Source organism: Paramormyrops kingsleyae, chromosome 5, assembly GCF_048594095.1.
Source record: "Paramormyrops kingsleyae isolate MSU_618 chromosome 5, PKINGS_0.4, whole genome shotgun sequence".
Lineage (NCBI taxonomy): Eukaryota > Metazoa > Chordata > Actinopteri > Osteoglossiformes > Mormyridae > Paramormyrops > Paramormyrops kingsleyae.
The window spans coordinates 30932976-30960057 of NC_132801.1; the positions used below are offsets into that span (position 1 = coordinate 30932976).

At 45.4% G+C, this 27082-nt stretch overlaps 1 protein-coding gene across 1 annotated transcript; it reads left to right on the forward strand.

The window, feature by feature from the left end:
* The first annotated feature begins 634 nt into the window (after nt 1–634).
* On the forward strand, nt 635–27032 carry rnf216 (ring finger protein 216). The gene is made up of 17 exons (XM_023814930.2): nt 635–742; nt 2823–2959; nt 3043–3185; nt 3375–4046; nt 5247–5323; nt 5478–5586; nt 5706–5867; nt 6677–6791; nt 8378–8517; nt 8833–8883; nt 9133–9270; nt 10016–10164; nt 10408–10486; nt 23243–23340; nt 24911–25133; nt 25708–25777; nt 25855–27032. The coding sequence occupies exons 2-17, from the start codon at nt 2893–2895 to the stop codon at nt 26178–26180; spliced, it is 2619 nt and encodes an 872-aa protein (XP_023670698.2). The 5' UTR covers nt 635–742; nt 2823–2892; the 3' UTR covers nt 26181–27032.
* The last annotated feature ends 50 nt before the right edge of the window (nt 27033–27082 follow it).

Sequence of the window (27082 nt, forward strand, 5' to 3'; positions counted from 1 at the left end):
TGGAGGCAACTTCAAACAGCCAATGGGAAACAGCGCACTCAGCACATTTTTAGTTAATTTCTGCTTGTCTGGATGAACCACTGTTTTTGCCATTAATGTACACCTGCTTAAATCTTGCAATCAGTCTCAGAGTGACATTATTATTATTATTATTGTTGTTGCAGTTATTATTATTATTATTATTATTATTAATATCATTAATAATAATATTAATAATAATAATCGATCCTTTATCGTCCCAGTGGAGAAAGTCTTTTTTATGCCTCCCTCAACTTGCTCTTTGTAGAGTAAGCTGTCCGCGAAGGGCAAGCCACCTGTTGGGGCGCCCAGGGAGCTGGGGGTTAAGGGCCTTGCTCAAAGACCCACAGATGTGCTGAGGCTGGGTTTGAACCGGCAACCTTGTGATTACAGCCACACAGGCCATTATTATTATTGTTATAATTATTATAGTAGTAGTAGTAGTAAAAGTGAGCCCGGCAACATTATTTTTTATCGGTAGAAGTAATTCAGACCAACAGAGACACCTAGAGTCAGTGTTGGCCTACAAGGGATGCCGGCGGTTAGAACTACATCTCCCACACACCTTCGCCACGTAACGTGCGGCCGTGCGTATGCACGTTCAGTGTCCTATATAGTTGTACGTGCTACTAGCTTTGGTTTCCGGTCGATAAAGTGTAACTATCGTTAGCGACTGGTGTATGTGCAGGTCCGGGAAGCCTCTTGAAGCCGCTTTACGAATCGGGTATGTTCGTTACGAGCTATTGCCGTAGCCCATATTACCGCCGGTAGAAAGTCGGAGAGGTGTGTATGTACTGAAGGCAGTGCACGCAGGAAAAGTTAGCTCGCTGGCTAAGTGTTGACACTAAGCTAGTCCGCTCCTTCTCGGTCCGGGGGAAATCTGTGGGTGTCGAGAGTCGGTGAGAGAGTAGAGAGGGAAACGGGGAAAAGAAAAGGGACGAGGCGATTCCTTGTCCCCCACACGGACACAGGTCCGTAGACCCAGTCTGGACTGTCATTTGCCGAAACGCGTTAATTGAAGTGGTAAATTTGTGGAGTTGGTGCGGCTACGACTCGCACTGGCGAGGCTCCCGCACTCCTCACGGACCGCGGGGCGCCGTGTTTATGTTCGTGCTGCCGATTCGGCTCGCTCGCTTCCCGTAAGATGTCACCTAGCTTTTCCCGAAAACAAGCTTTCTTTCATTTTCGTGGCTCATGAGTGTTTGATGCGTATCTGTTATCTGGCATGCCTGTTTGATGTGGGCAAAATATACGTATGTCAACACACAGACGCCCCCTTAGCAAATCTGTTTTGCGCTTAATGCATGTGAAATTGTCCTTTGTCTCAGGGTTTGTGATCAGGCTGCAAATGTTACGTACTGTCTGACAATTGTACCTGTGACAGGGTTACTTTGTTTCGGAGTTTAAACTGAGTGCTGCTTGGCCAGACAATGTTGAAGTCATTAATGCTGTGTTAAATTATCATCCATTCTTAACAATCAGTACAGTGTATTGTTGACTTATTGTATTGGCGTAGGTAAATAAGTTTTCCATCCTAATAACTTCTTTTTAGTTTTTTTTTTCTTGTTAGAATTGCAGTAGTAAGTTTGTCTGCTTGAAAATACTCTCCGAGTTTTCGATCGGTTAGGGATGTGTCTGACCTAAGTTGGACCTTGCATGGGCCGTTGGTTAATGTCACCTTGCAAACCATTAATGACACAATTTGTATCCGCTATCGGATATTCAAAGTCGTATGATGAAGAAGTTGGAGTTGTTAGCTGGCCTCTGTTACCTGTTAAGTTGTTATTTTTAAATGAGTAATTGCCCTTTCCTTTATTGTATCTCTGTTGTGTGGGGGCCTGTGCAGTTATTTAATTTGAATTTGATCTTACTGCTAATTATGTTTAGGTATTTTTTTAGGTATGTTTAGGTTGTCACTCAGTCATCTTGTAAATCAGGAGTGGGCAATCTTATGCGCAAAGGGCCGGTGTGTATGCAGGTTTTTGGATAACCTTTAGGTCAGCGGTTCAAACCCAGGTGTGAGGACTCTTCAGCCAACCAGTCCTCTAATTAGTGACCTAATGAGGGAGTTGCAGCGAAAACCTACATACACAGCGGCCCTTTGCGGATAAGATTGCCCACCCCTGCTGTAAATGTACAGGAAAAGGACAAAAGAGCAACGCAGTTTTACGATTGCATTTGGTTTGCCAGCCTTTGTCCGAGCACCTAGGATACATTGTGGCATGGAGCAAAATTGTGTGTGGGGAAGTGGTTTGTCGAGATTACGTCGAAGGACGGTTTGTCAGTCAGCTTTGATTTCTTTCATTTCTTAGCAGTCTGATCTTTGGCCCAGTTCCACTGCAGAAGGCATTTCCAGGTGTTCTAGTAAACTTTTTTTTTTTTTTTTTTTGTTTCCCCACCCTGTGCTTTTGGTAGTTTTGATGTGGGGTGCCTAAGTCTGGCATTAAGCTCCTCCTCTTCCCCTTGGGCTTTCAGACACGTCATGGTTCTGATGCCTGGTTTGCGTAACCTTTCTCAGTTCATTGAAACAGAAGTGATTTTGGCAGCGGTTTGAGAATCTTCAGTAAGAGATCTGCATATTTCATGCACTATTCATGCATGTACGGTGGCTGCATGTGCATACAAGTTCAGTCCCCATTTTAGCTTTTGTCTTTCTGTTTTTCTTGTGTAATACGCCCCTTATTTATCATGCAGCATACAGTGCCATTGTCACTAAGCTTTTATAATTCGGATTCTCTTTCCAAAAGCCAAACGCAAAAATTTTATGCAGTGGCAGACTTACCTGGAAAGCTTTTCTCACTTAGGATCATGCAGATTTGCTGAGTTCCTGCGATCGTAAGCGTGTGGAAGTCTGTGGCCTCTGCGTAACTGACGATGGCCGATGGAGCGGATGAAGAAGAAGTTATCCATTTGGCTAGTTTCCATACGCACCGTGGACAGGGTAGGTAATGGTGACGCCTTTAACCCTTTAGGCGCCATTTAGAATCAGATGTTTGACCTGTTGACCCATAAATGTTTTAACAGATGGCAAGGCCAAGTTCGACACTTCTATTACCATATCTGACGATTCGGATGATGAGCTGCTTACATTTGCCACAAATCACACGATTCAAAGTAAATCGGAGGCTGAGGACGAGGATGAGGAGGAAGATGTGGTGATATTGGAGGTAATATGAAATTTAGCTTTTTTTTTTATTGTTAGGTTGTGTTCTCTAATCTGGTACAGCTACACTGACTTGGTTTGGATGTCAGTCAAGGAACATCCGTTATAAAGAAACGTGTGGATGTTATTTGGGTTGCCGTCAGAGGGTAAGAGCTCTGTGTCCTCTAAAGCAGTTTGTTATGCTGCATTTCAGCCTCAAGCCCCCCTCCGCCCCAGTGTCATTCGTCCTGCTGCTCCTTGGGGCAGGGTGCGCTCTCAGAGGTCGCGGCCAGCGGACGGGAAGGATAAGGCCTCTGCCGAATCCAAGGCGCAGTCCTCCAATCACCATGCACAGCCTGAGCCCAGACGCAACACCCTCAGTGTCTTAATTGAAGACCGGAATGCTGCACCTTCCACGTCCAACGCACGACTCACTCCGGGACCCGACCCGGTTCCTGCGAGTGGAGCGGCGCCGGAGGAGGAGAACCCGACATCCTCCGGGCATCACGCCGATCCACACGGGGAAGTCCTCGGTGTAGCAGCACCCGAGTCAATTGGCCCCCTCGGGGCGGAACTCGAATCTGTAGCAGACAGCCAGCCGAGGCCTGGCAGATCTTTGGACATCGCAGCAGCCCCATCTCAGGAACGCCCCGCGGAGCCGCCGCAGGTGGGGCAGACCCCTGCCACCCCACCCTCACTGCTACACCCTGCATCAGATGCCGCTGAAGCAGCCACCCAGCAGGACGCCTTACCAGAGCCTGCCATGGTGCATCCTCTAGGGGCAGAAGCGAGGCCTGAGGACGAGAGGCCTGGCCCATCCGCTGCTAACAAGGATCATGGACTTTGGTATGACCAGGAGACCCTGAGCACTCTGGTGAAGGGAGTGGTAAGTGGAGATATCATTGGGACAAAGATTTCCATGAGGAAATAATTTGTGGTCTGGGAAGTATTAGTGTGGCAATTTGGCTTTGGTGAGTAGATACGAAGTACAAAGGGACTGGCAAGTTGGAACTGGTGGTTTTATTTGGCAGGGTTGTGGTACTTTTTTGGCTACTTGAACAACATAGAAATACAGTTTGCCCTGTAACTTACACAAGCAAAAAGTAAAGCCAGGTCATTGCTCCCAGTCTCTATCTCTCTCGTGCTCTCTCTCTCTCTCACACACACACACACACACACACACACACACACACACACACACACACACACACACACACACACACACACACAACTTACTTTACATGAGCTGAAGGCTTTGGCCCCTAATGTCACCCGTCTGACAAAAACATTCACACCTTCCCATGGTTTATGGGCATTTTAAGCCAAAACTCTATTCACAACATGATTAGAATATCTATATCCTAGATAAGTGGCACAGAGAGACAGAGACCTGTCGTCACTCAAAAACCTTTGTGTAACCAGGTGATGCAGAATTTCCTGTATTTATATTTAGCATCTCATCTTAGAAATAAAATCACACTAAAATCACATTGTTTGCTTACCCGCATATATGGCTCTGTTTTTGCAATCTGTTACAAAATGAAACCATACTAAGCATGCAGCAGTGTGTGTTCTGAATAGGCCAGTCACTGTAGTGATGCTGAGGTGGAACCAGCAGCCAGTCAAACAGTGCCTCAGAATCCATACCTAACTAAATGTACCTAGTGCACGAATAAGCAGCCCGGAGATTAAATGTACTTTTTTGATAAGTGCAGTTCTGAATATTCTGTTTGATTCAACTGCTGTGTCCATCTTTTATTGACACCTTCCCACTTGCGAATGAATATTTTCTGTTAAATCTTTTGTGTGTGTGTGTGAGATACACAAGTGCTCTTGGTGGTCTTTGTGAGCATATTATTAGAGCTAAATAAATTCTACATATTGTATAGAATTTCTACAATTATGATGTAAAGGTAAAATCATTTATCCAAAAAAATGTGAAACTACCCATGGATATTGTAGTTGTCTTGGGGTAATGGTGGATTGTAATTTTTATTTTTTTATTTTTTTTATCTGTTGGATGCTATGTACAGTAATGGGACTGATTATGTGTGAATGAGTTGCTTACATCTGTCCCTCTGTGCAGATGGACCTCTTCCCGGATGTAGAGGAAGCCTTTATAGCAGATTTGATAAGGAGACATGACTTGAAAGATTTAAATTTGTAAGTGGTTTTTTGTATTGTGCTTTTCATACAAGCTTACGGATTGTAAGTGTGAGGGACGTGGCGTTTCAGGCGTGCCCCTTCACTGCGGATGTGCGTGCCGTTTATGAGTTACTGTGCAGTTTGCTTTGTTTATTTGTGCTTATCTTTACAGAATTTGCAACTTTTTGTTAGAGAACCCTGAATATCCAAAGAACGAGAGGATTTCTGTGTTGAATCAGCACACCAGTATTCTTCTAGAAGCAAATGATAATGAAATGCAGGTAAGTCTGAGCACTTAGTCCTCAGCGACTGTCGAATTGAAGAACATGGTAGAGCACCTCATACGACACATTTTTTTTCCTCTAACATCATTTTGTTCTTGTCACCTTCCTGCTCTTAGGAAAAAGAGAATTATTTTGAGTTCTCCAAGCTGGGCACGGTTGATCACCGCGTCCTCCTGCAAGCCGCAGACCTTCTCATGGGGGATTTTAAGATGCTGAGCAGCCTGGACATAAAATGGGCTCTGAATTCCCTTAAAGGACACTATGCAATCACTCGCAAGGTACTGGATTCTCTCACCAGTATTACAGTTCTGACAGTGGTCCTCATCGATGCAAAAATGGGTCCCTGGGGCGTGGGGGGGGGGGCAGGCGCTGCTCCAAACCTGTTGACTGAGGACATTGCTCAAGGAGACTCTGCGGCATTTAGCCTAGCACTCTGTGTAGTTCTGAGTGAGCATGCTCAGTAGGCCCTTCTGTGGCGTGTAGCTCGACTATAGAGCCGTACCCGGGGATTCACCGAAATGAATCATGCATTCCTGAAACGTCAGTAAAATCTTGTTTACGCAGAATAGCTGCATAATGGGAAATAGGAATGTGTTCCTGTGATGTTAGTGATAAGGGGGTCCTTAGCACTAGTCTGTGTTCAGTTGGGAGTGTAAGGAAGCTTGAAAACCTCTGGTCTGGAGGTCTGTGCTAGTCTCTTCCTTTGCTAATGCCACCCTCCATTGAATAGAAATTATGAGCTGTCCTTTGACACTTTGTGCATGTAGCGTAATGGTCAAGGGAGAACCAGCTGTTTAACCTTTGAGTAATGTATTTAACTCAAATTGGCTCAGTCTAGTTATTTTTTTTCAGCTCTATAAATAAGCTGAAGTGAACATTATGAACAAATAGTTTTTGAATGTTAAATTCAGAAGTGGAAACTAGTTTTGTGGTGGTGTGTGTGTATATATGCCTAGTAAGTGTTCCCACCATCTATTAATTTGAGGATACTTGTATAATTTTCAGGGGAGCCCTTCATTTCCGGGGACACTGGGTTGCTGAATGTTGGTAGTGTGATTTCAGCGGCTCTGTTTTCTCTCTGTACCAGGCCTTATCTGGTGCCCTAAAGAAGTGGCGTGAGCATTCCGCTGAACCATCGGGGAAGAAGAGGAGGAGGAAAGAAATGAACCAGTTCTCGTATATAGATTTCAAGTTTGAGCAAGGTGACTGTGTGTTTGATGTCCATCTGAAGCCTGGGTTGTGTGAAAAGGTCCAGTGAGCAAGTCTGACTGCTTTGGCCTTCTTAGATCACTGGCAGTTACTGGTGTCTTGCTTTAAGGGGAAGTGAACCTAATTTAGGGATTTTGACGTGTTCCTCATGCATTATTGTGGAGAAGCTGCTGAAAGTATTAAAAAATGGAAAATAGTTTGTCTGAAAGGGCACCATTGGCCACCAGCGGGTTTGAGTTTTATTTTAATTAGCATTAACCAGGTGTTAATGTCGAATGATGGGAAAGTGAACGCTGGGGCTTGAGCACGGAACTTCCGAAAACAAGCTAGGCCAGCGAAGGCAGCTGGGTCTGGGAAGAGTGTTTGTGGTGGTGGAATCATTGGGTGTTTCTCAATCCCAAGAACGCAAAGATCTTACTTTTGGTTTTGGCAAGAGCAGTCTTGCTAACTTGTTTCTCAGAAGTGAACTTGGGACGTAGTTAATCATGGGATTGGTCTTGTTTGACAAGGATGCAACTGATGCATCCTTGATCCAGGGATTTTTTTTACCGTTGTTTGGACTTCTGTCCTTTAGTATTGGAAGTGATCTTTGGCAGTGGAAGATGGCGTAAAACGGGTACAAGAGAACACGAGTGTGGTCAAGTGTGCATATTGAGAAACGGCCATTGTGTCATTGGTAGGGTGGATTTTCTGCACCTTCATTATATGCTGAGCTGATGCACGTTGCGAACCATTCAGAACTCCAGCACGTGTTCCAGAAAGAAATCCTTACTCTTTTTGTTTCCCCAATAAAACAAATTTGGTGGCAGAAAGTATGTGACCTACTGTACAACTACTAATGATTTTATTGGCCAGATGTGACGCTCCCGATCGTGCCAGTCTAGGGCTGGCCAATATGCACCAAAAATCATATCTCTATTTTTTTTTTTTAGCTGAACGATGATATTCAATATATCTCTATTTTTTTCACATAAATAACAAAAAGACGGTCCCAATTCAGAGCCAAATGTATCTCACAGGCACTTTTATTAAGACAGCTGTACATGTGCATGAAAAAATGGCTCAGAAATAAACTCCTGGCATGTTTTATCTTACCAGCCAGCTCCTCTTCTCTAGCTTGCCTCGTGTCTGTGTTTTGTCTCCATGTTATTGCTGCATGCAGGACTTGTGAGTGGGGGGGGGGGGAGGGGCACGGGCAGGGTGCGGTATGGGGAGAAACTTTTAACACTTTTCATGTTGGTTTTGGGTGCTTTCTGAAAGGCATTTTTACTTGCGCTGTTTTTACAGATGCTTTCCAGCAAACCAGTGGCTTGCCTGTTTCACCCTGTATCTCATTTTGTGTGTTTTTTTTTTTTTTTTTTTTTTAAATCCCTTTACATTTTATTAATGTTTGACCTTGACAAAGGTGAAATATCTAGGAGAAAATGTCTTTGAACTATAATCTATAATCTTACTCTATACCATGGGAAAGTTTTTACCCAAGTATTCTGCCATGTCTATTCTAGTAATTGGCTAATGTGGTGCTGCTGGTCTTAAATTTATATTTGGATGAATTTTGACTGTCCAAATCCTCTTGGAGGTTCCACAAAGTTGGAACGGCGCATGTTCTTCCTGGAAAACAAGAGGAGGTACTGGAGATCCTATGACAAGAAGTCGCTCCACCCGAGTTTGCAGAAAGAAATAAAGTTCTACGAGCAGAAAGCCAAAGAGATGGCTGAGGTGAGCTCCGCTTTTCACGTTCTGTACTTTTGACCCTGAATTCTTTTTGTTAAATATGTATTTAGTTGCCTTCTGGTCCCAACATGTGGTACAAATATGTTGAATACGTTAAAGACCTTTCAGGTTTCAGTTCAAAATATTGAGCATTCTGAACGGTATACGAGTCCCGTGAAATGTGCCTTTAATTATCAAATTCAGGACTGAGACATTTCCGATCAGTGGTTTTTGTTCTGAGCAATGTCAGAGAGAGACTAGCTCCTGTTAATAACAATACATCTGCGTGCAATTAATGGTTCTGGATACTTTTCTTGGCAGCACGAAGACTTCCTCTTAGCTCTGCAAATGAATGAAGAGCAGTATCAAAAGGTATACATTTTTTATTTTTTCAAAAATATTTGAAATTTTTGAAATGTTTGACGTAGCTCTGTCATTTCTGTCGTGGGGGAAGGACTCCCAACCAAGCTGATGTTAGGGTCTCGCCACTCTGTCCCTGCTGCTGTTCTGCTATTCCGTAAGCGGTGGTCCGGAAGCCCGGTGCCCGCGGACCGTCTCGGCAGGTTCTCGGTGCCGGGCCACTCTGTAAACCAGCACGACGGGCCGCCCTTTCTTTTGCAGGATGGCCAGCTGATTGAGTGCCGCTGTTGCTATGGCGAGTTCGCCTTCGAGGACCTGACGCAGTGTACCGACGGGCATCTCTTCTGCAAGGAGTGCTTGGTGAAGTACGCTCAGGAGGCCGTGTTCGGTTCGGGCCGGGTGAGTGTCTGCTGCGAGGTGTGAGATCGGGGGGGGGGGGGGGGGACACGGAGCGTCACAGTGTGTTTGGAGTCACGTACCCAGCCTGAGAACCCTAATACCAAAACCTGGCAGTAAATTAAACCTGGCAGTAAGCTTGTTACTCGGAAGGTTCCGGTGCATGTCTCAAGACTGGCTGTACTGCTGCTGCTTTCAGTTTGGTTCAGTCCAGGTGAGCGTCTACTTGTTTCAGGCACTTTTTAGCTATACAAGTATCAGCAGACAGTGAAGGAGTCGTGGGTTTTGGTGCGGTCAGAAGGCAGCATATGAAAATGATAGCCCTTAACTTGAATTAGATTCATGCTATTTGAGTGTGTGCCATTAAAATTTAATCTGGCTGCAAAACAAGAGTCGTCTTTTCCATATTGCAGAGAGCCGTTTGGTCATTATACTCTTCTGTGCTGCATTATGTGCTTTCATCTTGTAAGTGATTGACCATATCGAGATGAAATTTTCTGTTTCTGTGCAATGCTGTAATTGACTCTTAGTCTAAAGTACTAAGTACTGTTAGCCTTTTAACAAACTCCTTTTTCATTTTACAAACTATTTGTTTTTATAAACACCTGGCCCAGAAATACTGTTGTGTGTGTTTTTTTCTTCTTCTTCCCAGGACACTGTTCCAGTCGAAGTGTGGTGGTCCAAAATGATTGAATTATTGGTTAAAAAGCATCTCCTAACTAACGAGACATAAATGTTTGTCCCACAGTCGGAGCTGAGCTGCATGGACGGGAGCTGCACGTGCATGTTCCCTACCAGCGAGCTGGAGAAGGTTCTCCCGGAGAACATCCTGTACAAGTACTACGAGCGGCAGGCCGAGGAGGCCGTGGCCGCCACCTGCGCAGACGAGCTTGTCAGGTTGGGTCTCCTCGCTGCCGCTTGCCCGCTCTTTTCCGCAGTGTATGGGACCGCTGATCACTGAATCACAGCGCCCAATTCCGACTTGCTAGTTTGTTTTTCCATTGTGTAATTTAGTCAGGCGGTGCTACCTGCTCTGAGCTGTGATGCAGTGTAACCATGACGATTTTAACCTCGCCTTTCCAGCTGACTCTTAAGAGCATATCTAGAAGAGACCTGAAGCTGTCTCGATCTCTTTCCCAGGTGTCCATTCTGCAACTTCCCAGCTCTGCTAGACAAGGGAATCTCTCTCTTCAGCTGCCCGAACCCCCGCTGCAGGAAGGTCAGTATACTCACTGTTGACTGGGGCATATGAGTTCATGGCCAGTTTCACTGAGGAATTATACGAATTTAATTCATTTTTGTAAGGAAATTGAATTACCTGTCTCTGAAACGTTCATCTGCTGGCCATGGTATATGGGGAAAATGTGTGTGCACTCCAAACCTGTTCTAATACCAGAGCTTATTGCATCCATCCAAAGTTTTCTGCTGATCCCTTTCTTCATATAGGCAAGACGCCCCTTCTGTGTTGTGCCGTAGGTCACCAGTAACTGTTTTTGGTCTCTAATTAAGCGTAAATTCATGGCACTATGAGAGCGATTGATTTACACAATCCCAGGAGGCTCCCTGGTGACTGTTAAAGCCAGCTGTTATCCTAATGTTTGGAAACATAAAAATATCTTAAATACACTTGAAAATGATTTTTAAAAAAGAAAGAGAAGCAAGCATTGGAGCAAATTACATTTTTGAATTTGGATGAATTTCCTTGAACATTCAAAGTATTTAAAGTTAATTTAAAGTTTCTTAATGAGATTTGTGGTGTGTTTTACAGTAGAATATTTTGAACAGTCTTTGCACCTAAGAAGTACACAAGCTGACAATTTGTGATTATTTACAAGCTTGGCAAATGATTCATTTCAGGTTTTCTTGGTAAGCTTGTGTTCTTAATCGCACGTTTTGAGCATTCTCCAGTGTTCGGTGTTTTAATAAAAGGTTGCATTTAATATCTCTAATGAACAATGAAAATGCAAAACACAGAAGTTGCTCATTTCCTTCGGCCCTTGTAATTCCGCTAGTGTCCACAGGATGGCTCTATGACTCCGTGGGTGACACAAGGGGCGTTCATTCTGCAAATACAGCTAGGCTGCCACCTCCCCGGGAGTTCTACTATTAAGTTTCAGATATATAGATATATAATGTAATATATATATTTTTTTATATATATTCAAATAGAGTCAAAAAATGAGGTCTCGTGCATTTCCTTGTATAATTACATAAATACATTGCTGCTGGTAATAAATTGAACACTGCAGCTACTTAAGAGCCTGAACAGTGGCCACTGTCATAGCAATACAGTAATAATGCTAGCGATAGTAGCTGAACGCTTAACACGGCGCCGCTGTTACGTGGGCTTCAGTCCTCCAACCACATGCCAGCCCCGTCCAATCATGGAGCTGCTGGAACGTGTTTCCATGGCAGCTGATGATGGCTCAGCCACCGCAAGCTGCTGGTGTGCGAGTAAAATCAGGAACGTGGAGGCCGCTTTCGGTTTCTGGGTTGGGCCTGCTCTCTTTCCCCTATTCTCTGTAAGAGTGGGAAGTAAGCGGTGACTTTCTTAGCCCTGAGCAGCGTTTTATCGTAGCCTGGCACCTAAGGTTTTTAAACTAAAACAAATCCACTGTTTTGTACTTTGCTTCTCTGCTGCCTGTTGCCTCAGGTTTTGGGTACGCCTTTCTGCTTATCTGCGCACTCTCTGCATGGAAGAGATTCTAGGTTTTTTTTTTTTTTTTCCTTGTTGGTTGTGGTTTTGTGACCGATTGTTTGAGACTGATAGCGTGTGAGCTTTCCTGAGCTGCTCGCTGTCGCCCTCCCAGCCGGGACTCTCTCTGCAGTCTCCAGCTTCTCCTGATGAACCCAGCCCTGCCCTGGCCCCCGAGCCCTCAGATGGATATCTCTCCACCACACAGTTCATGACTTTTACAGTGTGCTTATGGTCAGGGCTTTTACAATGATTTATGACGCACAGAAAGCTCTTTTTACGCCTGTTTAAAGTACAAAATGTCATTCATGAGAATTTTTCTGTGAAGTATGTGGTTCTAGTGAGAATAACAGAAATTGGTTCTGTGCCATTATTTGGTTTTTCCGTGAGGGGGAATTTTTACCCTTTTTTTTATTATTATTATTTTATTTTTTATTTAATTGCCAAAAATTTGAATCTTGGAGAAAGCACCTTGTGTAAATTTGTTAATCCTCTGTAAGTCAAATCTTATTTCAAGAGAATTCCAGCTGAATGTGAGACAGAACTTGAGCGGACTGCTGTAGGAGGGCAATGCTTGTTCTCGTTTGTCTATGAGAATGTCCTTATAGGTAACATACCGCTTACACAGGCATCCTTAAGTGCCCAGGGATGAAATCACTCTACAGTTACCTTTGGTAACTGCCAGGGAAACCTGTAACGCTCTGTCAGTTTACATTTCTAAGGTAAATTTGGCACTCAAGGTCCCCCACTTTATGACCACACAAATGCGTGACTCAAACGAATGAGCCTGGACCTCAGTTCATGTCTTCAAACATCAAGTAAGACACTCAGCTCCCTCTTAAGTGGGTTAAATGGCGGCTCTAGGGGCTTGGGGTCCCTGACTTGGGCGTCCTCGGTCTGGATCTGTGGCAACGCCTCCTTTGTGTGCTGTGGGAGAGTTCAGTCTGTGGAAAATAACCCTCTTTGTTTACATGTCTACAGAGTCTGGGCTGGCTTTTCCCCACTGTTTGGCCTGTCAGAGACAACCTGAACTCACAGCCACTTTCTAGTCCATTGATGACTCTGAAGTATTTCACTGTCAAGACTCCATATTACTTTTCTGTGCCATAATGGGTTTATCTGTTTAAAAAGACAGTGATTTTAACTTTGTTCATTTCAAAGGCTTAAGAGATGGCCTGACATATGGTGTAACACACCAGAAGAACAAGTACAACTGCTAGGAAATTGGCCCTCAAGTGTGCTTTTTAGTGAGATGGTTCATTTATGAAAATGAGTGCAATCTTGCGTACAATACCAGTGTCGTTTCTGATTACCGTGACGCTCAGCCATGCCTGCTTCACCGCGGGGTTTTGACCCTATTGGAGCAACTGATGGGTGGCAAAAAGCAGAAGCTATATTCAGCCCATGGGAGCCGGCTTGACAGCTCCTTCCTAATTGAGCTGCAAGGACAAAAGGGCCTTTTATGGTCTTGCAAATTGGTCACCCTGCGAGGTGACCGGCTAGCTGGAGGGTACGTGATTCTCATAAGCTCCGTCTGCTTCTCAGAAGGCCTCCAGATTAAGCTGCTTCTCCTGGTTCAGTTTCTGCCAGGTTAATGCAAGACATGGCAGTGTAGCAGTGATCGTAGGGTAACACCGTGTTGGGTTTGTACTCTATCGTTAAGCCGTTGGTGTTGGGGCTGTGAGTGTAATTGGATGGCCCATCATGAAGTCCAACCCTTAATGCATCTGAATGCTGGGCCGCCCTTTGTTACACTCTCCCCTGATTTGGCTCTGAATCCATGTGCCGTAGCTTGTTAATCATTTTGTTGATGCCACTGCAGGCATCCCAGTGGTGGCTTCAAACAAATGGGGGGAGTGTATTTTAGCCGAGTAAGAAAACGACGGGAACGACGGCAGCATGGTAGATCCTCCTTCAGGCTTCGCCTCATACCTTGCACCTTGGCATCATGCAGCGAGCAGTGGGTGGCCTTCCCGGGGAGATGCTGTCTCTGCCCTGGTATTGTGACAGAATTCATTCACTTATAGTCAGTATTCTAAGAATGAACTGGGAGGATCAAAAGAAAAAGTATCAAAATTAAATGCTAAGAGATATGAGGCACGAGTCTCATTAGGCAACTCTGCTGTTTTACCCCTGAACTCCTCCCTGCACCAGTGTACAATTATGCATAATGTTCACTGCGTGATGGCAATCATTTTAGTGCATGCAGTGCTATAGCCACTCAATAAAGAGAGGCTATAATCACTGTGTTAAAGTTCGCTTTACTACATTAGCAGCTTTTTTCGCTAAGATGCCTGAAGAGTTTTTCCCCTAATAGCAAAAATCAAGAAAAGTGAAAATAGCATTTAGCGTTTTCTAGGTGAGGTTTGTATAAGTACTTTGTGTGTGTGTGTGTGTGTGTGTGTGTGTGTGTCTCTCTCTCTCTGCTGTGACTATATCATTCTTGTTTTTACTAACTATTATATAAATAGTTTCTTCACCTTTCTGCCAGTTTGGCTTAAGAAAGGTTTCATAGGAATGTTCTACTTTTGGATAGCAGGGCAAACCTGTACTATGTATAAAATCCCCAAATTATCATTGATTAGTCTGAGGTCATTGACATAGAATTTGTTTCCACAGTGTTTTCCCGCGGACTTTCTGAAAAATGTGTGTGAACTTTATCATAGTCTGTCATTTTACTGTACTTGCGATTCTACATGTCATTCTGTGACAGTTCTGTAATACATTTTGCGTATCTGGATAGATTGTCCAACTTTCTGCCACCGAATAGAGCAATGAAGGTGCATTGAAATATCATCAACTTTTTTTGTGTTTGTCCGTGTGCTTAACGTGCCTCTGAGCTGTGGTGAGACCTGTGACACCGGTACAGTGTGGGGTTTGTGGCAGGATCAGGCTGATACTTTAGTCTGTATTCACGAGGGCTGAACACCTTCTATTCTCTGCAGATTCCTCCAAGCTTAGCCCTCTGACTGCTTTGGCAGAATAATTAGTGGAGTTTGTGATCCCCTCTGTCCTTGATGTGGCTGAAGCGGGCAGCTCTGGCGCTGTGCTGACCATTCCTGAGCTCCACAGCCTTATACCATTTATATGCATCTCTCTCCATGTCAGCTGTATTTAGACTTTAATGCTAGAAATATTTCATGGTCACTTCCTTGCATCCTCTGATCACTCAGCAGTAAGTTAACCAGGCCAGATCTTATAAGTGTGATTTTTGTATCTAATGTTTTTCTTGGGTAGTGAGCATTGTGAGAATTGTGAGCATGCATGTGGTTATATGCAGGACAGGACATGGAGTCACCCCTCTGGGCAGTTTTATAAGAGATCCCTCTCAGATCTGCAGTGCTTTCGATATATGCCTGGGTCGTATAGTTAAATTTTATATATATGTCATATTAGTAGTGTTTAATATATATATCCTGTAATTGTCCTATTTGACCATTAGATGGCAGCAATAGACTGCCTGTCTGCAGCCCCCCCAGTTTTTATTTTCCTCCTCCCTCATAGGTACTGTTTATTATAGGCGCTTTCCCATCGCAGGAACCTTTTTCAGGAGCCAGGAACTTCTGTTGCATTCCCATTGCAGGAACTGACTAATTCCGCAAAGAGTTCCTGATGCTTTTTTCAATCCTTACTTTGGAGGAGGTACTTTTCTGTGGATCAAGAACTATTGAATGGGGCTTATAGCGAATAAACTTGGCTTATTTGGTTGATTAGAAGCGCTGGTGCTAATTTAGAAGTTGTACTGAAATGCGGGTAAAAAAAGATGGTTCCGAAGCAAAAATTTAGCAGACAAATTTATTTTTATATCTATTACATTTAAAGTGTTAATGAATGCCTTTTTTGCTTGCATTTACGTATTTCTGCATCAGAAATTTTTAATTGACTACAATCTTTCATCTAAAATCGCCGTGAAACTTGCCAGCACTTAGCAGAATTATGTTACATTGTTTTTATTCTGAAACCAAAATGATAATCATCTGGTCATATTTAATAGTGAATTATAAATGTCATGGGCTTTATGATTACAATGTGATTTTTCCTGTGTTTGTCCTGTGACCAATCCCACCAATAACTAGAGATGCACCGATACCGATATTCGGATCGGTATCGGCGCCGATCCAGACCTATTTGATGGATCGGGAATCGGCCATGCGTGACCGATCCACGCCCTATACTTACTTATTTAGTTTTTGGCAATCAATCGCACGACAGCTCTTTCCCATTTTACATTTGTGTTTTTGCGGAATTCAAATCGAACGCTATCACTGCCCCTAAGTCTTTTTTGCTACTCAGTGGGTGTGAGTACAGTGACTTCCGCCTGCTGTGAGGTCATGCGCATACCCTTCGCAGTACGAGGAGCATAAGATAAGACGTGATCTGGGAGTATTTTAGGCTTTTAACAGAAATCGGAAGCACAGCGTTTTGCAATCTATGTAAAATAAGGTTTTGAGGTGGGAATAGCGTTTAATGGAAAATCCCATTTAACAAAGCGCACGCAACTGCGAGACAAAACAAAGCAATGGATGATTTGGGAGTCGCTAACTTAATTGGACTGTTTTGCGAACTCGTTGCTTGAGATACAAGAGGGGCTGCCATCGCAACAAAAGTGTAACTGCGCTGATGCCAATGGGAGAAAAACTGTTAATTTTAAGCATTCGCCACTTGTGTATATTTGCTTTGAAGATATTCATATTGAACTGCAAATGCCTCAAAAACGCTTAAAACAAATGAGGTGGAACAGTACGTTATGTATGTTTGTAGTAGCCTAATTAAATATTTTTTGTCATACATTTTTTCCATCTGTATTTACTAGCTTAAAAAAAATAATATGTAAAGTATAACAAAGTAAAAAGAGCTCTTGTATCGGAATCTGTATCGGTATCGGCAGTTGTGTATCGAAATCGGATCGGAACTGAAAAAACGTGGATCGCCCATCTCTACCAATAACTAACAAAATGACTTGGTCACCCTCATTTTCGCATCTCCCGTGCATACAAAAGTTCCCGATCGAGAGAGCCCAGAAACTCGAAAACTGTAACTAGGTTCCTGAACTTCGATGGGAAAGTGCCTTATGTCATCTTTCTTTGACACCAGTCATGACGCAATGGCGAAATATGAGGCTGGGAGAGGGGGGTCTCAGATGTATTCTCTAGGCCTTAATAAATCAGAGGCCATTAAATACTGATCCAAATGTTCTTTTCCCTCCCCTGTTTTGGTGGAACTGTAGCAGATGGGATGAGAATCCAGGACAGTGTGCTATGATGTCATAATGTGGCCTGTTTTCTGCTCTGTTCCTCTTGTCTGTCCGTTAGCCACAAACTATACTTTCAGAGACGCCTGATAGACTAACACAATGGTATGTTCTGGAGCATTCTCTCATTCTTTCACTTAGCTGAGCTAAGGAATCATTACTGACCTCAGCCAACCACACCTACAACTTAGATACTCCATTAAAACTCACAGATGGAACATTTAAAATGTTGGGTGAGAGCCCTGAAATACTCACACAGGAGGTATCAGTTTCTGAACTTGACAATAGGTCAGTGTACGGAGGTTTATATAGTGGATTAGCATTAGTTTAGAATGTGTGTGCTGGAATTGTGAAGGCTGTCCACTGTTAAGCTGAGGTTTTCTCTTATTTAAAAATAGTGAGATTTTACAGATACTTGAAGGTTCACGTTTGAAAACTGCACGGCCTGTAACGGGCTGGTGTCCTGTCTGGGGTGTCCCCTGCCGTAATTGCTGTGCTTTCTTCAATGGGATCTTTGCTCGCTTTCTTTACTAGATAAGCAGCTGTAAGGTTCTGAGTTTGGCGTTTTAAGGTGCTCTTCTGAAGTAACATCCGACCTGGGCAGTTTTGTATTGTCTTTACACTCATACCTTGAGCTAATGGTCACCGCACCATAGTGGAAAAGACCAACTGTATGTAGATTTATGGTTCCTGGAATCTGTGTTGATGGCCAGCATCTGGATTGGGACGGGCCGGTTGTTTGGTGCTGGGTGCCACCTGCTGGATGGGCTGTGCCTAGCAGGGCAGGTTCTGTAGCAGCCTGCCTCCTCAGAGGAAGCTGGGTTATGCTGTTAGGCCTCTCTGTTCCAGTTTCTCTCCCATAGGTCAAAGGCGGCGTCTTCCGCCACCTTGTGGTGGAGGTGAGCGCCGCTATTTAGACCCTGCCCATCTAGACATCTTTGTCACTGAGACTCCTACAGAATGGGTCCCTTCTGTTAGGTGCGTCTCTTTGGCATGGCTCATTGCACTGTGTAGGTCAGGGGGTGGTTGTGGGTTCAAATCCCGGCAAAAATGATGCCCCTGAAAACCAAAGAATTCCTATGTACTTTGTACAAATGAAGTCTTAAAGAAAATCTGTAAGAAGGTTATGCGTGTGACACACTTTCTGTTGCCTTCTGGTGACTTCATATTTCTGCCCACTGCCAAGCTGTTTTCTGGGCTGAATTGGGACTCTGCAAAAATCATTTTGAAAAATTTGATTTCTCTGTTCATGTTTTTCAGTAGGTTATGGATTTATGTTCATTTTTCAATGCGTGATGCTAATTTTAAATCCATTCTGGGAGGAATTTGGTACATATGGATGTGGCAGATGAGCTTCGGCAGTGTGTGTGGGTTGTGTTTTATCCAAGTGTCTGTCACGATTCGGGAAAGATCCTCCTTATGTAGAACTGGCAATTTCCTTTATGCATTATATCTTTGAGAGCCCTAATCACGCTGTGTTTGGAGTGTCATCGCTGTGGGCTGCAGTGACACACAGTGGGCCCCAGGGGGTGCCACGTGCGTCTGTGCAGCCGGGCCGTGGGGAACGCCCTGTGCTCAGCCTGAGCCCATGCTTAATGATAGGCGGACCTGCTCCCAGGAGGCTGGGCTCTTGGAAGCGATGTGTGCGGATTCTAATGTCCTCGTTTCAGCAAGTGGGCCAGCTATCGGCTCAGGGAGGACTTGTGACAAAGCCAAAGGCGTCTGGTCTCCCCTTATGCTCATACAGCTGGACAAACAAAATGGAGGGGGGGTGTTTTTGGCATGGCCCCCCTGCCATTTTTTTGTGCCATACACTGTTACTCAGCACAGATATCTTCCTCCATTTGCTGGATCACAGGATTTTGTTGTGCCTACAAAGTATTCTCCTGGCTTATAGGGAAGTCCTGTTTCTTCAGTGCCTTTCTGGAGGTGATTGCAGAGTGCTGTCAGGCCTTTTCAAGCGACCCAGGATGGAGACTCTAAAAGAGGCGTTCCTTTCCTGTTAGATGGTCTGCTTTCAAGGTCCCGGCTTGTCAGCTGACTGCAGCTTACCTGGCCCTCAGGCAGTGGTCTCACACTTGCCGCGCCACCCTCAGAAAGGCGGGAGGTGCTGTGCCAGCCTGCCACATGAAGGGGTGGCATCTCCAGAGTCAGACTGCGGACTCGGTTTGGCTCAGCCAAGCGGTCTGGGGGGGGCGGTGTGGCTCGTATCACTGCCTTATAAGGGCAGCTGTAGCTCCTGTACAGGCGGGGGGGGGGGGGGAGGGGGAGAGAGAGAGAGACAACGGCACTGAGCCACAGCGATAAGACCCTGGAGGATAAGTGTGATGAGACATTTCACAATAAGAGCGCCTGCTTGCATGCATGTAACTGAAGGACATTCCTACAGAGCACAACAAACAAGGCAGAATCATCTTACAGCGTTTATGGTTTGTGGCTGGGGGACTCTAACCAGGGTTACCTGTCAGCCTTCCTAAACCAGTGACATAAGACCTAAGGTGTCATTAAGTCTCCCCTCACAAAGGGTTACCAGAAATGATTAGCAGTTAGATGTATTGTTTTGAAGCATTATCATAATTGTGTGCGGTGTAGTGTGCTGTACGGAATTAAAATAGCTTGCCAAATTGCAGAGAAAATGATCTCTCCAAATAAGAGAGAGATCATCTGGGAGCAGCTGGAAATGTTGATATTGTACTTGTAACTAAAGGAACCCTTTGCTACCTAACTGTTCGTCAGCCGCCCCCCATAGACATTTTTATTTAATAATTCATCATTTATAAATGTGCTGTCAGCAGCTTTGACAACATTGAGAGTGCATTTTTCTAACTCGACATTAGCTAATTGTGATGAGTTGTTAGGCACAGGAGACTTTTATGAATGAATGAATTAGAAATGGTCCTGCATCATGCCATTTACACCACACGCTATGTAGCGCCATATCAGAATTTTAATGTTTCCATGTTCCCGCAGTGCACCGGTCATGTGTATATGATGATTCATGTGTCTGTTTTTGGGATCAGAGCTAACAACCTGCCAGTGTACATGTATACAAGGGCTTGGACAGTGGACTTTTGTTCCTGTTCCTCCTGGTCCCAGCGCTGTGGCAGAGGTGTGCTTCTGGTTTGTGCCAGGGGGGTGCCCGAGGGATCTGGCACAGCTGCCCCCTCTTCCGTATGTCGTCTTTCCTTGGAGTGCCAGACAGGCAGCCGTTATCTTTTATGAGGAATTCATAAACTGTTGAATACAATGTCTCGCTGTGTTCTGTTAGGTTGGTTAGTGTGTGCTCTCATTCCTGGTTGCAGGTCCTTCTGTCACCACAAGGGTGTGATCTTTCTCCGTTGTCTTGGATGCACCCCCTCCGTGCATCACGCCTCACCATTGTTTTATCCTCTCAACACAAAGCCCCATTTCATCTCCCCCCCCCTCCCCGCAGGACAATTGTCACTGATTAGAGCTGTTCTGCCCTCTGACTTTCTGGCTCTGATTACATGCCTGTCGTATTTCCCTTATGTATATTATACATCACCCTCCACCCTTATAAAGATTTTTAAAAAGAGTTAGAAAAGATCTGCCTTTCAGTGAAGTAGCTTTATCTCGCACTGAAAATAAGAAAACTCCAGTCTTTCTTTGAAATAAATTTATTCAAAGAAAAACAAATCCTTCATCAAGAATTATTTTTAACAAAAACCACATGTGCCACGATTATTGGCATCCCTAGAAATTAGAGTGAACACAATGTAACTGAAGCATGTTTCCCCTGTAAATTGTACATCTTTGAGTTGAGTGGAGTGAAAAAACCTTCAAGCTGTCGTCCATGACTTCCTGATTAACTGGGGTACAAACATGAGGCGACACAAAGCCCAAATTCCCTTCATCCAGCAACATGGGAAAGATAGGAGTACTTTCAAACAAAATGAGGGAGAAGTGTGTTGACCTACATCAGTCAGGGTATGGGTATTAAAAAAATAGCTACTCGCCTGAAAATGCCCATTTCTACTGTTAGGGAAATAATAAAAAATTGGACAATAACTAGAATTGTTACAAACCAGGAAGGGCACCCAAGTTTATTTTTCCCCCCACATACAGTGAGAAAGATTGTAAGAGAGGCAAAAAAAACCTCTCATATTACAAGACAAAGTAAAATCTTGGGGTTACCACGTCTCCAAAAAACCATCATATGCCACCTTCTTGCTAACAGGTTATTTGGATGGTATGCCAGAAAAAGCTTTTTCTTGTCAGTTAACCACAAACGTAAGCACCTGGAGTTTGCGAAACACTACTACAACTTTGACTCGTCTGATGAAACAAAAATAGAGCTTTTTGTTAATAAACATTCAAGGTGGGTTTTTCCTCCGAAGGCCCTGCAGATTTTGTTAGGGTACATGGCATTATGGACTCCATGAAATACCAGGACATTTTAAATCAAAATTTTGCTGCCTGCGCCAGGAAACTAAAACTGGGCCGTCATTGGATCTTCCAGCAGGACAATGATCCTAAGCACATGTCCAAATTAACATAGAAATGGTTAGCTGACTGCAGAATCAAGCTTCTGCCATGGTCATCTCAGTCCCCTGACCTGAACCCCACTGAAAACCTGTGGCTGAGCTGAAGAGGAGAGCACACGAGAGGGCCTAGGACCCTGGATGACCTGGAGAGATTCTGTACAGAGGAATGGTCTCAGATGCCCTGCTCTGTATTCTCCAACCTTATAAAATGTTATAGGAGAAGACTCCAGTGCTGTTATACTGGCAAATATTAAAAGCAGGGGTGCCAATAATCGTGGCACATGTGTTTTTGTTGAAAATAATTATTTCTCGATGGATTTGTTTTTCTTTCAATAATTTTTTTTTAAAGGAATGGTAGGTGTTTTCCTCATTTTTTCAGTGAGATGAAGCTACTTCACAAAGGTAGATTTTTTTTCTTTTTTTTTCTTTTTTCTAACCCTTTTTACAAATCTTTACAAGGTGATGCCAATAATTGTGTAGGGCGCTTTATATTCCTGTTGCCCAATACCTGGTAAGTGGTGGAAGATTTATTTATTACAGTTGTAAAAATCATCGTCTAGTCTGCATGCTTAATCAGATGTGCAAATGTCACTGACTGGCACTTAAGAAATGTGTGATATTTCAGTAATGTGGTGTTTATTGACTGGACGGGATAAGATGACTCTTTCCCCTGTGATTAGGCAGCTGGTGCCTGATGTGTCTTGGTCAAATTCACAGATGTTTTGATTATTCATAGTCCTCACATACTTATCGATGGTCTGGAGTTTGTTGCCTGGACGCTTGCAGCATTGGAGAGGCGAGGTTATGTTGGGGTGCCCAGCAATCAGCCGGCTCACTCTCTTGTAACCTTAACCAGTTAGGTGGGTCGTCCCTGGCCTGGGGCGGGGTGGGGGTGTGGCTACGGGAGAGCAGGCTGCTTCTGGTGTCCCTAGTGGTGAGATGAAGGGCAGGCCACACGGAGCCTGGACCGGGTCCTCCGCGTGGCCCGCGAGTGGGAAATGCGGTTCTAGGCATCGAGTCGACTGAACTGCCCAACTTCTGGGGGGGGGGGCTGAGGTGGAGGGGGAACGCCCCTGTCTCCATGTAGCTGGCCTTAAAAACACCCTTTGCCTGCCTTTACCAGCAATGTGTCTGTTTGGAAAGACAAATGATGACTTTATGATCCACGGTGACCCCAATATATGACTTGTCTCTAGTGAGCGCGAATGATTGGTGGTGGTGTTTTTCATCTAATTCTTCCTGTATTACTTCAGTACTAGAAGCGACCTGGATTGTCTGGCACTGCTTCCATGTGACACTTTCAGGCCTGTAAGCTTTGCACGCGCTTCCTGCTGGATTCCTCCCATAGTGTTCGAAATCTCTGCCCCTCAGGCTGCCTCGTCCCGCATCTGGGTCACGAATGTGGGTCTGGCAGTCCGTGTGTGGGCCGGCCAGCACCCGCATTGTCGCTGTCGTCTTCCGACTAGGCGGTACCTGTGTTGCAGACACGTGTGTGACTTCACTGTCTGTCACTCTGGCCCACAGGAAACCTGCAGGAACTGCCACGTTCTGTGGAAGGACCACGTGGACAAGACCTGCGAGGAGGTGCAGGAGAGGGATGAGATCCGGCTTAGGGTCACTTTGTAAGTCCCCTGGGAAGATTCGGTGATGTCATCCCTGTGACCTGCCTGCACCGCATCTGGGGGGGGGGGCTGTAAATTTCAGACTGCCTTTTCAAGCTCCTCTGGAACAACTCGTTTCTTGGAAAAACTCGTTCTTTGGTCAGGCTTGAATATTGCTATTTATTCCAAGTCAAACTTGAGTATATGTTTAAACTATCTGCAGGTACCTGTTGTATATAATCACTGTCTGAATGCTGTCAGCATGTTAAGAGCAGGACATTGGATGAGAGAGTGTGAGGAGCCTCGGTCTGCAGCTAGGTACAGGCACAGAGTGTGAGGAGCCTCGGTCTGCAGCTAGATACAGGCACAGAGTGCCAGGAGCCTCGGTCTGCAGCTAGATACAGGCACAGAGTGCCAGGAGCCTCGGTCTGCAGCTAGATACAGGCACAGAGTGCGAGGAGCCTCGGTCTGCAGCTAGATACAGGCACAGAGTGTGAGGAGCCTCGGTCTGCAGCTAGATACAGGCACAGAGTGTGAGGAGCCTCGGTCTGCAGCTAGATACAGGCACAGAGTGCCAGGAGCCTCGGTCTGCAGCTAGATACAGGCACAGAGTGCCAGGAGCCTCGGTCTGCAGCTAGATACAGGCACAGAGTGCCAGGAGCCTCGGTCTGCAGCTAGATACAGGCACAGAGTGCCAGGAGCCTCGGTCTGCAGCTAGATACAGGCACAGAGTGCCAGGAGCCTCGGTCTGCAGCTAGATACAGGCACAGAGTGCCAGGAGCCTCGGTCTGCAGCTAGATACAGGCACAGAGTGTGAGGAGCCTCGGTCTGCAGCTAGATACAGGCACAGAGTGTGAGGAGCCTCGGTCTGCAGCTAGATACAGGCACAGAGTGTGAGGAGCCTCGGTCTGCAGCTAGATACAGGCACAGAGTGTGAGGAGCCTCAGTCTGCAGCTAGATACAGGCACAGAGTGCGAGTATATTTGTGCGTTTCTGTATGCAGCACAGTCATGGTTTATTGTACGCATGAGATTTCGCTGCTTAACCTTCTGAAGCATTGTCTTAGAATTTTAAAGTCATATTTTGTTTCTAACCAGCACAACAGCTAAACAGTTTATATTGAGTCCAGGAAGCTAGTTTCATGGCAGTGGCTTCCTGAAGCTGGAGGAAGCAGCTGCCATGGAGAAACGCACTTCCTGTTTTGCTCTGGCCGTTTTCGTATTGTCAGATCCCTGCCTTATACAGACAGGAAAGACCTTGGATTACCTGTGATGTGAAGGAAACCCCCATCGTGCTTCCATCATGGCCCTGTATTGCAGTCACCAGGGCAAACCTACCTGCCCAATTTTGTGTGGGGGGGGGGCGGGCAACGTCAGCAGCTTGCTTGGCTAGTACCCTCCCCAATGATGACACCCTAGGTGGCTTATAGGTGTGATTTAATAGGTTGACTGGGTTATAAAGTCCTTTTAAGAAAAAAAAGAAAAATAGACCTTGAGCTGAAGTTCCAGCAATATTACTGACCCTTTCAGTGTCTTGGTGTGGCAGTTCTGAATGCTTAAATATCCCACATCCTGTTCCATGTGCACCCCAGCGAGGAGAAGATGACGGCCGCCCGTGTCAGGAAGTGTCACAAATGTGGCATGGGGCTGGTCAAGTCCGAGGGCTGCAACCGCATGTCGTGCCGCTGCGGGGCCTTCATGTGCTACCTCTGCAGAGAGCCCATCAATGGCTACAACCACTTCTGCCAGCACGCCCGCTCCCCCGGGGCTCAGTGCCGGCACTGCAAGAAGTGCTCCCTGTGGACGGACCCGACGGTAGGCGGCCCTGTCCGACATGCCAACAGCGACCCGGAGCTTTGCTTGGGAAGTTGCACATAAACCAGTGAAAACTTTCGATTGCTAAAGAGCTCACGAATGGAAGAGTTTTAGCAGGCTGGTTTCCCAAAGGCCTGTCCGGAAATAGTCTTGTATCTATCGCTCGAGGCAGACATTTAGACAGGAGATATTTAATCTCCGGCTCACTGGTGAGCATCAGAAACTGAACCTGTCAATGACAGTGTACTTCGTCATATTTACTGTTAATATATACAAAAAAATAGGTCATATCTTTATAGATAGTGGTAGATTGAAGATCATCATCAAGAGGCATCACACCAGTAATACCAGGTCAGAAGCGAAAACGGTGCTCTAATATGTGCGTATGAGGGTGCATATTAGCGTTACCTGCTAATGTTACAGAAATGTTGCAGTAGTTGACGGTAACTGTCCCTTTGGTAATTTTATACAGATGTAGCAGCACTGTTCTGTGGCATTCTGTGGTAGTACTTCTACAGTTGATGTCTTTAATTTGTGAGTCGTGATTGTTGAAAGGACGTTTTGTTATGTGCAGCAAGATGATGAGCGCATCATCCAGGAGATTCAGAGAGAGGCTGAAGCTGAGCTGCAGAAGAAGAACTCCGGTGAGTCCCCACCCCCCACCCGCTCCAGCCTGCTTGCCCCCCCCCACCTGCTCACCGCACTCTCCTTGCCTTCCCAGACAACAAAGGGAAGCGCGTGGGCCCTCCCTCAGAACCCATCCCAGACAAGATTCCTCGCCTTGCTCCTCCAGTCATGCCAGTGCATCTGGAGCCCCCGCTGCCGGCAGGAGGCCCCCCTCACGGCCACCACCCGGGGCTGCTGGTGCCCCCTCAGATCATGCTGCCTCGCCTGCCCCCCCAGCCCCTCCACGTGCAGCCCATCCCCGCCCCCTATGTGCCGCCACTGCCCAACCTGCCCCTCAACTATGAGCTCCCCAACATAAACCTGGACTTCAACATGCCTATGCACTACGGACCTCATCACCGCTTTTTCAGGCCCCTCTGAGAACCCCGTCTGCCCACAGGGGCACAACACGCCAAGTTGGACTTTTTTTTTTGGTTTGTTTTTTAACCGGCACACACCCGTGCTGCCCGTCATTTATCTTGCTTTTAAAGTTTACAGGATGAGTACATTGGTCCTAGCAGAAGTGCTTTAAGCGTAACCTCTTGTCCTCCGTCCTCGCAGTTGTAGTAATGCGTTGACTTGCCAAACCCGCTGCTGGCACGTTCGGACTCGGCTCAGTGTTAGTAACCATGTCTCACGTGTTCTACGCCGACTCCAGAGGAGCGCAATCCACCAGTGCCGTTCCATGTCGTGTTCCTTGAGCGCAATCCACCAGTGCCGTTTCTCTCGAGTACCTTTTGTCAAAGTTGAGCGTGGGCGGTCCTGATGCGGCCGTGTTAGCAGTCTTCCCTTGGACGCTGGGAGCGAAGGCTCGTGCTACCGTGACGATGAGCACGTCAGGGGTGCCGTGTTCCAGAGGCTGGGCCACAGCTTATGACCAATGTGATGTTCAGCACCTGGTCCTGCCCGCCATGCGGACGATCCTGGGTCCCGACTCTCCATTTTTGCCCTTCTGTCAGGGGAGATCCAGGGAATGTGGGAAATGTGACAGCCTTTGGCTTGGTATTTTCAGAAGGGGGAAAGACTCACTCCTGAAGACTTTAATCCTCGTTGAGTGCCTGCAGATTTTTAGACCTTCTTTGCAGTTACAGATAAAGAGCACAAGATGTATAATTATATACACTGTTTAGAAGGCAGATCTTACAGTAATGGAAAGCACGAACGATTTATGTTAAAGGAGTAAATGTTTAATAAAGTTGTACTGAATAAATAAATACAAAATATGTTTAAAAATTGTGCTGTTACTGTTGATAATCAGTGGGGACATTGCATACATACAGTCT